A 12,303-nucleotide genomic window follows, 5' to 3' on the forward strand; every position below is an offset into this window, starting at 1 on the left:
AAGAGTAGGCTTAAGACTTTCCTCTTTGATAAAGCTTATAGTTAGGGCTGGCTCAGGTGAGTCCTGAACCATCCCTTAGTTATGCTGCTATAGGCCTAGACTGCCGGGGGATTTCCTATGATGCACTGAGGTCCTCTCTCCTCTACTTTCTCTCCCTCTGTATGCAACCTCATCCCATTATTGCATGTTACTAACACAACTTCTCCCCTTTCTGGTAGTCTTGTGCTTTCTCGTCCCTCTCCTCTCTCCTCCTATCACTTCCTGCAGGTTTTCTGGCTCTGGAGCTGTGGAGTCTGGATCTGTGGTTGCTGGTCACCTGCTGCCCCCGTGTTCCTGCTCGACACCCTCTGCTGCAACAACTATTGTTACTAGTCCTATTGTTATTATAATCATTAACATTACGACTGTTACCATTAACACTACTATAAATATCTGTACCATTTTTCATTTAGTCTATAGCAACATCACCTTTACTGTCTGTACCTCCGTGTGTATATTGTGTAGGCTGCCTCCTCTCTCTCTCTCTCTCTCTCTCACCCCAACCAGTCGAAGCATCTCTCTCTCTCTCTCTCTCTCTCTCTCTCTCTCTCTCTCTCACCCCAACAGGTCGAGGCAGATGGCCGCCCACCCTGAGCCATGGTTCTGCTCGAGGTTTCTGGCTCTTAAAAGGAAGTTTTTCCTTGCCTCTGTCGCCTAGTGCTTGCTCTTGGTGGGAACTGTTGGGCTTCTGTAAATAGCATCATAGAGTACGGTCTAGACCTGCTCTTTTATGAAAAGCGCTGTGAGATAACTGTTGTTGTGATTTGCCGCTAATTGAATTGAAAAAATTGAATTGAAAATCTGTCTGGATTAGTTTTATTTATATTATTCTGATCTGTTCTGTCTTATTTTGATATGGTCTATGTTTAGTAACCTATGTTCTGTCTGTTACTCCAGTAATCCCTCTGCCTGCCTGTCTCCCTGGTGATCACTCTGCTTGTCTGTGTGTCTGTATGCTTGATTGGCTGATCTGAGTTGCTCCCGCCCTGCTCGTTACCCCCTGTATATATGTTTGCCAGTGTCTTTAGTTTGTGTCCGGTCATTGTTGTGAGATGTCTGTTCTGCGTGCTTCATAGTTACCTGTCGTTTTTGGATTTTGCCAGTCATCACTACTTGTAAGCTTTGTTCTTTTTTTTGTTGTTGTTGTTGGATTAAAACCTGTGCACCTTCAGTCAACTCTCCAGTGTCTTGCATTTGGGCTCTCCCCTGCTTTTGCACTCATCCTAATTCCGGACTGTTTGAACACCAAGCATCATCAATGGAAAACAGAGTCCGCCTCCTCATCTTGCCAGAGTCTTGCGCTGACAACTCGGAACACGATCCGCCTGCAGAGTGCTTGATCCGCAGGTCTCTGTAAAGATAACCACAGATTCAGACTCTGTAGCCCCAGAGCCAGAAACCCCTGCAGACAACGACAGAAGGATAGAGAGGTATGTGAAAGAGGTACAAGAGAGGGAAGAAGTCGAGTTAGTAACATGCATTAATGGAATAAGAATACATGAGGGGTGCTTAAGTCTCTTAAGTGAATGTACGTTTCCCTCACTTGCGTCTTGTCCTTGAGTCTTAGTCCCGCCCACCAGATTCTGATTGTAAATTCGTTATTGAATAACCCAGAATATGATTGTGTTGTCTTGGGATTTATTGGCTCTATGTTTGGGGGAAATTGAAAGGATGTAACTCTAAGTCGACACTCAGTTTTAGGCTTTCAGTTTAGGCCCATTTCCTCTTCAGATATCCTTTAATACTAGTCTACTGCATACATTATTTATGCAAGTCACATCACTCATCACCGATCGATCACTGCATTCCATCATAGCAATCTGACACTTTTTTTCATTCATACTTTCATCAGCTGATTTTACTCGCAGAGCCGCCGGCTGCTTTCATCAGATGCAATCGGTAAGATCGGCTGGATGAGCGGATTTATTTTCCTTTGTTTGCTTAATTAGAGACTTTAGTGCAGTTTAGTGACTTGTCTGACTCCTAACTTGTTCACTGTTTTATTGTTGTCTATTGGACTAAACACAGGAATGACCAGTCTCACGTGTGATTGAATAGAAGACAATAAATTATGTAAAATGTGTTTCTTGCTGACAGACTCTCTCTGACTTTGTCTCCATAATAAAAGTTGATGGGAGAAAAAAAAGAAAAATAAAGGCTAGCCTTGATGCACTGGTGTATCCTCGCTCATAGCTCCTCAGAGATCGCTACTCGGAATGCAAATAAGAGCTTTGGGCCTGCAAGATGGCAGAGCAGAACAACTTCCAGTTCAAGCGAGGAGCGAGGAAACAACAAATAAGAGACTTGACAAGCACCCACAGATGGAGAGGGAGAGAGGAGCTTAGTGCATCAAGGGAAGTCTCCCAGCAGTCTAGGCCTATACCAGCAGAACTAAGGGATAGTCAGGACTCACCTGAGCCAGCCCTAACTATAAGCTTTGTAAAAGCATACTCTTAAATGTGGAGATGGTGTAGAGAAGCTAATGCAGGAGAAATTATCTCTTTTCTTGGTTCTTGCAGTAGATGTGCTGCCACCTTCTGGATCAACTGGAGAGTCTCTTATTTGAGCAGACTGATAATAAAGAATTATAATTAAATAATCGCGCCTAGAAGTAAAAAAAAAATTATTTTACATTTTGTTATGTTTCGTTATTCTTTATTTGGAAACTGGTTTGCAGCACAATCACAAGCCATTTCATCATTTCTGTACCTCAGTAGCATTGCCAAACCAGAAGAGGATGCAGAAGGTCAAAACACACTCGGTAAAAGAACAGTAAAACACAGTATTTTGGTAAGGACATTAAAGGAAAACAATTTCTTTGAAAAGTGCGTCCCCCATTGTGCTGATGAGATCAGACCACAGATCCCATTTAAGCTCATGGTCAAGCACAATGCAATTTGAGACAGGATATGGCTGATTTTTGCAATGTTGCGTAAGTGAAAAAATGTAATCCTTATTACGTGGGAGTTAAACGAAATATCCTGATCAAAGATGTCTGATGTTCATTATCGTGGTGCTGCAGGATTTATAGCTTTTTCTAAGGCTCCTAAGCTCATGAAGTCATTACTACTGAGGGCTACAGAAATACATGGCTGACTAGTGCTGGCTACAGTGCAGAAAAGAAACCTAGAACGTTCTGGAATTACAGAGGACTTTCCTATATGTTTTAAGACTATCTTGCCAGAATAAACGAGATATTGGTTCTTGGTCAGAATGAAAGGAAGGGTCTTTTTTTTTTTTGGTTGGAAACTTTCAAAATCTAGCTGTCTCTTGGTAGTTTCTCAGGCATTGCCTACCCTAGCTTTAAAGGGGCCATGTTTGGTTTTCAGTGGCATCCTGCGGTGAAGTTTCAAATTCAAAACAGACATAACAAGAAACAGCATCGAACATAATTCTGGAAATTCAGGTAATCTTCCACTGCAACGTAGAGCTAAAATCAACATTGACTTAATACTGCATGGTACACAGGATAGTAATATGGGTCGCATTAGCTGGTGAACTAACGTGGCAAGTCATACAACTATAATATTTTGCAGCTGATAACGTTAGCAACTGGTAACGTTATCTAACTTGAGGCAACTAAAGCACAAAATCACAATATATTTTGCATGCTTTGCAGTAATGTTAGCCAACTTTGGGTCAGTTTTTATATCCAAAACAAAGTGGAGGTCTCTCTACCTGACTGAAACGCCTTTCCGATGTTGACTGTGTGACATCGATCTGATTCTCGTTTGGTCTGACGGGCTTCCGCGCACAAAAGGTTTTAAATGTTTTTTATCCTTACATGAGTTTGTGTTGGAGTCTGTGTTGTGCTGGGAACCAGTCATTTTTTTGTATGTTAGCAGACTCCATTTTGCTGCGGTGTTGTGGCGTGTATGGTTCAGAATCAGTAGGCAAGAGGCTGGGGAGTGCGCATGCAGAAAATCTAACCCGATTTCTTCACATAGCATGCAAAATAGTGGCTGTTCCAAGCCACCTAGAAAGCAGGCGTGTGGTTAATTTTTTTGTGGTTACAACCATGGTTATTATTGTTAACGAAGAGGAACGAAATAACGAAAACTAGATGTGAAAAAACATTGATGTTAACTGAAATTACACTGATGACAATAACAAAAAATTATAACTACCTGTACTGTAGATTAGCAAAATCAACTACAATAAACTAAAATGACAGAGTAAATGTCCTTAGTTTTCGTCTTTGTCAGTTTATTTTATGGGACCTACATAAGCCTATGTTTTGGGTGGATGTGAAGCTGGGTGGAACATTGTGGGGCAGATAGCCTGGTCAGATTTTAATCTGCATTGGTGTCTTGCTTTATTCCTCAGGAGAGCCTGGGACTTAGCCGCGTCTGGCCACAGCGCAACAGGTGTTAGCTTTTTGGGAGCATACTCATTTAATGTAAGGGGTAACAGCCGGAGAGACCTAAGCAGGGGTCGACTGCATAGTTGGTGGGGTTTGAACATGTTTTCTAAAACAATCTACAAAATAATATGAATGCACTGTAGCCTATAGAGTTAGCCGTTAAGTTTTGTTTTGTTTGGGGTGCAGGTACTGAGTCACATCCTTGGTTTTCTTTTTCTTATTTCTGTTCTTATGGTCTGACTTAGTGCTCATCCTGTGTGTGTGATGAACATGCCCCTGGTGTATTCATTGTGAGCTCCTATTGCATTGGGTTGTCCTGGCTTGACTTGTCTGCTGGTCATTACATTTACTGCATGTCAGCCAGGTTGTGTTTCCTGGGGTCATTGAAAGTTCAGCCAACCTGTCTCTTTGTGCTTAACATAATTTTAAATTGAGTACCTATTTTTTTTTAATTAATAAAGGTTCAGATTCTAATGAAACTGCTTTTCTGTCTTACTTGCCTTCAGGTAGTTGGGGACCTGTTGTCCGTAGCTCCAAGGGGGGGCATACACTTCCAATTTCTTAGCTGTACCAGTTTTAGTCCAAGCCCCTCGCCTGGCATCATGCAGCGACAAAGACTAAAACTAACACTAAAACTAAAAAAAACTTAACTAAAACTAAGCATTTTCAAAAAAATAAAAACTTAACTAGCAAACCCATGTTAAAAAACTAATTAAAACTAAACTGAAATTGAAAGCAAAAAGTCAAAATGAAATACAAATAAAAGCTAATGAAAAATCCAAAACTATAATAACCTTGGTTACAACTGTAAAAATGAATAAGTGATCTAAAAAACTTAATATAATCCATTTACATACAACACAAAGGTACTTTACTTGAATAGGCCTATTACAATGTTATGCTACTTTTTACCTCTACTCCACCACATTTTTGTAATAGACAGATATAGTTACTTATGCACAATCCCAGATGATTGCCATGAAACATTTCACAACACATTGTTAAAGAACCAGTGATTAAACCAGTGATTCCCCAATGGTTTGTTTTGTAACCTCTGCAATATGAGTTAGGAATTCTTATCATGGTTCATATGTCTGTGAGTTGTTATCACTTCCATCGCAGACATGTCCCCTTACAACTTCTCACATGGTTTCACTCAAATGATTGTACAAATTATTCAATTATCTTAAGTCCAAAAATAAATACAGATTTGCATATCCTCACCCATAAATCATCTCACCACCCCTCATGATTTACCTTGTGAGTCCTTGGCGCCGGACTCCTAGCTCCACCTCCAACAACTAAAACACCTGTGATGTCACAGGGATGAAAGGGAAACGGCTGGACTACAAACCAGCTTCTTTTCAGGCAGTCCAGAGCAATGTTTTCTGTGGGAGATGGGAACTCCCTTTGGGGTGGACCTGTTACATGCACAAAAAAGATATATAACTCACCAAAGGAGAGGGAAAAAGCAAAAAAAACATAATTTCACCTCTTTAATATCCGTCTGTACCGCCCTGCTGCCCTTTAATTTCAAGAGAAATAATAAGAATCAGTCATACCTTTACACCTCCATCCTGTCTGGCTGTCTGTTCTGGCTCATTCCTGTGATGCCTTCTGCCTGTTCTTCTCTCAATCTGAGATGTTTTTTCTTCATCATTTTATTTGTCTACTTCTCTTCTTCTTTTGTCCATTTGCCCACATTGCCATCTTTGCCATTTTTTTTCTATTCTCCTTCCCCCTTTGTATTTCTCTCTTTTCACCCCCTGTGTGACATCCTCACCTCTCTTCCTCTTCAGAAAATCATTACAATCTGGCCATCACTTAAAGTCGTTTGTTCCATCTGCCATTTGCAATTACAGTGATTTTTGTAATCATGTGTGTCTAGCTATTATTAATTGGACAAACGGCTGGTTGCGAAAGATTCCACATTTTTCTTGGTGCCAAAGCAGCTGTGATCATGTTTTGCAAATCAACTGTGTTCAAGTTCTCTCACGAGGAACTTGTACTTTATAGCACATTCCTTTCGTGTTTTATTTCAAATGTGAGGTCAACTTTAAAACAACAACTCTCTCCCTCTGTGTGCATCAGTGCACCCATGTAATATAACCAATTAATCACACAGCTACGTTATCAAAGTATTGTCAGTGGAATATACAGTACCAGGTACAAAAGTATGATTATTAAGAAACCTGATCTGGGTTGCTATTTAATAGGAAATGAAGAACAGGATGTATCTGCATGGTGGAGGGAGAAACTGAATAAAATGCATGAGTGCGCCATGTGTGAGATGAAAGAAGTGCATCTACTATGAGTACACTGAGAAACATGAAGTTGAAATGCAAAAGTGCTGCAAGAGATTGTGAGAGCAGTGACATGAGGGTGGGGGCTTTTCCAGCTAAGACCCACTGGTTGTGATGTGTGGTAGCAGCAAGGTAGTCCCACGTGGTCTGTCTATTGGTTCTGTCAGTGTATTTAGTATGCTACACATCTTTTCATTTTTAGACTTTTTCCCAAACTGCTTATTTCCATTTAAATGAACTGTTTGTATTAAAAACAAGCTATTGCAGGAAACCTACTGAACACGTTTTGCAATTTTTGTTTCATTTAACATGCAAGACGATTGCTCTTGACAGGGAAATGGTTTTTCAGAAAACTGTAAAAGCAGGTTTTTGAAATACTCTTTGGCACATCCTTGATGGGTTTGAGCTGCAAACTTTGTGCTTTTACTACGAAAGTGAGGAGAATAGACAAGTAATCAGTCCAGTACTGACCCCCAGTGGCAAGACCCTCGAAGAGCACCCAGAGATTAGAACAAAAAAAAAAAAAAGGAAAATCTGCAGTAAGGACTATGGTTTCTAACTATGATTATACTACAGTTACATTGAAGCACTTTCTAATCTTTCAAGCTGACTTGCATATCCATGTTTGACATGTTCAGCATGGTTTTTCTTCATTTTCCATATTTTTAATAACCATGAAAACCATCTTGCAGCTCTCTTGCCCCTCGTCTCATGTTTAGCACCTCTTCGTACCAGTTTCACTCTGAACAGAACATGAATGTAAATCAATTGCAGGGATGCCGTACCGGTTCTGTGTGCCGGCCTACCTTGCTTCCCCGAAGGATTGAAATCAATGAGGCAAAATGGAGCTTTCAGGCTCGGCAGTGTTGAACTCAATGGGCCGTGACGGCTCGTAAGATTAATGAGGGGAGCTTCTGCTGAACAAGCAAGAACGTGACTCTCAAAAACGTGTGTAGCCATGTTTACCGAGGCTGTAAATGGCTCTGATCACAGGCCATTCAGCAGTTGCAAGTTGGTGGGTGTCTCAGCCTTTTAATGTCATGGATACCCACCTACCATCTAACAAAACAAAAAAAGCAGTCAAACATGTAAAGTCACAATAATTGTATTTCTTTATTGAAATATAATCGACCCCTGAGGCTAGATAAAAAAAGGCCACAGATTGTTTGTGCCTCGTCTAGCTCCTCAGTCCGACACAGCCAGTTAGAACACAATTAGAACAACAGACCTGACCAAAAACACACATTACACTACTGGTGTGACAACTCCAAATTTAGTTTTTAGTAATCCAAACTTAAAAGTTTCCACGGCCCTTTACATACTGACGACATTTCAGGACACACACAGCTCAAATCAATTGGGTAACTTCACCAATACTGTCTATTTGAAAAAGAATGCTACCTCTCCAATTAATAAAAACAAAAGTGCTCAAATTGGCTCACATATAAACCAGGGTCAAATAATTATTCCATTATATTCACTTTCGGCGTGTGGATTTGGTCTGCCTGAAAAGTGAAATCAGCAGGTTTGTTTGAATAAGCCATAATGATTAATTCAAGAAAGGTAACTTTGATTTCAAATTGTACTTTGGACCTCAAACCAAAAGGTTAAATAGTGAACTGCATAGCAGACACATGGCTGGTACATGAGCTCAGTCTGCCTTAAAGGAACTGTGTTCTTAACGAGAGTCCCCCAAAACGTGTAGGATGGGATTAGCCTCTTTCAACTGATGAGCAGTCGGCACCTTGCATGGCAGCCTCTGCAATCAGTGTATGAATGTGTGTGAATGGGGTAAATGTGAGATGTGGTGTAAAGCGCTTTGAGTGGTCAGAAGACTAAAAAGGCGCTATACAAGTACAGTCCATTTACCATCTGCACACTATGAAGCTAGCTTGCATGCCGGACAGCTTAGCATGTAGAGTGGAAGCAGGGGGGAAACGGCTAGCCTAGTCCAAAGTTATGAAATAATCCAGCACATTTAAACAAACTAAATAATATACTCAATGAATTTTAAATGTGCTGGTTGGCTGATTTTAGTATTATCTTCACACACAAGGTCTTTCCTCCCTGTTTCCAGTTTTTAAACCAAGCTAAACAAAGGTATCCAGACTGCTGGATATAGCTAAGTGTACAGAAATGCGAGTGCTGTCAATCTTCTCATCCAACTCTGACATTTTGGAAAGTACTCTTATTCAGTCGTCTTGTTCAAAGTATTCCTTTAGGACGTTTCACATTGAACAATTAAACATATTAAGGATGACAAGTTATGACAAACTTTTCTTGTTTTGTCATTACTTGTTAACTTGTGAGGCCATCTCCACATGAGCTTCAGTAAAGCAGTCTCTTCCTATGGGGGCTCAAAGGCGAAAGGCCTGTTACCCATTGAGAGTCCCAAAGAAGAAAAAAGAAAACAAATAGGGGGATGGATTAAGCTTTTTGTCCAGGTCTGGGACACGCTGAGGTAACATAGACAGTAATAAATTATTCAGTTGTTTAAAAAACACTTTGCAAGAATCATATCAATAATACAAAATAGTATCAAACATACATGATGCAACATTTTCATCAAAAACACACACAGCTTTTTTGTTTTCCTCCTCCACAATCCAGAGTCAGCTGTTCCATTGCTCAATGTTCATTACATCAATGTTTTCTGTCCTTCTCTGGAATCTCTTTGTGAAGTCCCTTTGACAGTAGATAGAGATTAATACTGTATTCCTTCTTTTGCTGAGGTGGATTTTCCACTTTCATGCTGAGGTGAATTTGTATGCCATTCAATAAATGAGTTTTGTTCATACTCAACCTTCAAAACTGAGTAATATGGAACTTTTATTTCAATACCTTTCAAATGATTAAATTCTAACTTAAATAATCTGTTACAATCATCGCCAAGGCAACAGGCATACACAGGCACACAGGGCTACAGCGCTAATTGCCTCTTTGCTCGTTTTGTTATTCGATTTTACATTCAAATCGTTTTGAACGTGCCTTTTCAATTCACTTACAGATTGGAACAGAAAACAACATGCCAATAGGAAAGTCAGAAATTGTATTAAAAGTGCAAAAATGTATTCCTTCATGAGACGGTTTTCATCCAGACAAAAAAAAAAGTTGTCCACTGAAACTTTAGTGCGCTAACAGTACAAGCCATTTCATAGGTTATTAAATTGTACATTCCTATCCACCTCACGGCTACAAACATGAACTGAATGCCTTGTTGCTTCGAGTGTGTGGTTTTCCTACAACTAAACTGTAGCTAGGTTCACATGGCTTTAAGCCCTAGGAGCATCCCGCCGCCTGGTCGAGACAGGCTTTATAACTCTGATGTTTTCTCAGGGCAACAGTATGTATCCCCGAACTGAAGGAGCGTTACCCTTTACCGAGCATGACTCTTATTTGTAACCTTGTCCTGGATTCAGCTGTGCAGTTTGAAAAGCTGAAATAAAGTGACATCACATTATTTTGGTTAGTGGCCAGTGCAAATCAGCTTCCCCAGCCCGTTTCAGATCTGAAACACTAAGCTCTCGCTATCCCTTATCTATTCGATTTCATACAGATCTTTTGTAAACCAGCATAAAATTTGTTTACATTGCCGCCTATAATTATACTTTTTTAAAATCACAAATATAATTGTAATTCTCTATTATTATTTTTTTTTTTTTTTAGATACAAAAACACATGGAAAGTTACTTGTTTTGAAGAGAATCTCTTGAGACCACAAAGACAAAAAAAAAAATAAAAAATTCAGGTCTGTTGTTCATACAGTACTGAAGAAGACTGCACTCATCCTGCCACTGCCATTGACTGAAGAGGCAACCTAAATGATCCACTGTTTTTCAAAAAGACGTGATGGCTCTGATATACGTTTTTAAGATGGGAAAATAATCCATTTATAAGAGTCTGTAAACATTTGCTGAAACGTCAGTAACCCTGTTATGTTTACATTAACGTTTTAACCACACACACCGACCAATCTTACTTTCCTTTACAATTACAATATTTAAACACGTATTCAACAAGCTGATATGACCATGGCCTTCACCTGTCAACCGATGTGACACGTTTTCTCAGCATCACGTCACACTTGTTTCGCTTGCTACGACTTCCATTCCCTCTGAACTGACATTTCGCGCCCAGAGCGTCACATGACCACGAGGTACACGCTACACTCACAGAACATGTATTTTCACTGCCAAAAATCACCGTCACCGCTCTCATACTCATCCGCCGTGCCCTCGTGACGTCCACTCTACAACGAGAGAGAACACAGACAAACATATCTAAAGATCACACGGGTGCTTTTCGTCCAGAAATTGTAGGAGTGTGGGGATTGAAAGGTGATGACCAGCAGGTTGTTGGGAGTTGGTCCATAAAATACGAGGTGCCATTTTGAGTTCTTCCCTTTCTCAAGAAGACAAAAAGGTCCAACATTAAGGTGATCCTGATCTCTGGCTTCCCCGCCAGAGTCTGTCCTCTTGTGCCACATTTGATATTAAATTCAAAAATCACACTTGATCGAGAAGCAGTTCAGTGACACTGTAGTTCTGTCTTTGGAGACACAGATGGGAGACCTTTGAAAGGGACCATAAATTGAAAAGAGACGGCGTAGCGCTCATTCCAAGGCATGGTGAAGGGTTGTGGGGAGCCCAACATTTCAGATTGACTTCTCCTTCCGCCTCTCTGGATCCATACAGCCATTCTTCGACACCCCCCCAATCCCCCCTCCCTTTGTTTGTGCTCCAGTAGTTACCACTGCTGGGGAGTTCCCTGACATCCAAAAGGTAAGTGGGTGTGCATGTGGGTGTGTGTACGTTATGAATTATTAGCAGGGGGGGGGGGGGGGGGGGGGGGGTCACAATATGGCGCAGTGGAACCTGTGGGAACCTGCGGAGCGTTCTGCTCTCCATTTCATCTTCTTTTTCTTCTTCTGGTTTCGCTCTGGGACCTGTTGTCTGTGAGTGTGGAGAAAGAAAAATAATGAGAGTTTGATAAAATAATCCTAACTTCATGCTTTTTCTGAGAACTCACAACACAATAATCCTGCCATGGCTATCATTTTGGCTCATAAAGTTCTATTTATCATATAAGGAGTTTATTCAACTAAGTTGTTATTTTTAAAGTCAAAAATAGATCCAACAGTCAGGGGAATACACTTATTTACTTTCTTGTTGATGATTAGATGTGAAGATCGATGCCGCTGTCATAAAGGGCTGGACGATATGGCCAAAAATGTTATCACAATAATACATTTCATATCTTTCGATAGCGATAATTATCACGATAAGTATCAAATCATAATTTCTTTTGAGTTTAAAAGTCTGATTTCTGCTCCTGAGTCAAAGTTGAAGATTCCAGATGGTTCCTTTAGTTTTCAGTCGAGACTCTGGAACAGACAACAGACCTCTGCCCGAGGATCTCAAGGTACGTGCTGGTGCGTATGGGACTAAAAGGTCAGAAATATAACAAGGCGAGAGGCCATGAAGAGCTTTAAAAGTGATCAATAGAATTTTAAAGTCAATTCTAAAACATACTGGGAGCCAGTGTAATGAAGCTAAAATAGGAGTAAAGTGGTCATATTTCTTTAGAGCAGATTGTTCA

At 40.4% G+C, this 12,303-nt stretch overlaps 1 protein-coding gene across 2 annotated transcripts in view; it reads right to left on the bottom strand.

The window, feature by feature from the left end:
- Nucleotides 1-7,794: 7,794 nt before the first annotated feature.
- mrasa (muscle RAS oncogene homolog a) overlaps nt 7,795-12,303 on the bottom strand; it is a 28,389-nt gene continuing 23,880 nt past the window's right edge. For both annotated transcript variants that reach the window (XM_046053696.1, XM_046053695.1), the window contains exon 6: nt 7,795-11,657. In XM_046053696.1, the coding sequence (XP_045909652.1) occupies nt 11,558-11,657 (100 nt within the window). In that variant the 3' untranslated portion in view covers nt 7,795-11,557. The remainder of the gene's footprint in view (nt 11,658-12,303) is intronic.

The sequence above is a fragment of the Micropterus dolomieu genome, linkage group LG07 (assembly GCF_021292245.1).
Source record: "Micropterus dolomieu isolate WLL.071019.BEF.003 ecotype Adirondacks linkage group LG07, ASM2129224v1, whole genome shotgun sequence".
Classification (NCBI taxonomy): domain Eukaryota; kingdom Metazoa; phylum Chordata; class Actinopteri; order Centrarchiformes; family Centrarchidae; genus Micropterus; species Micropterus dolomieu.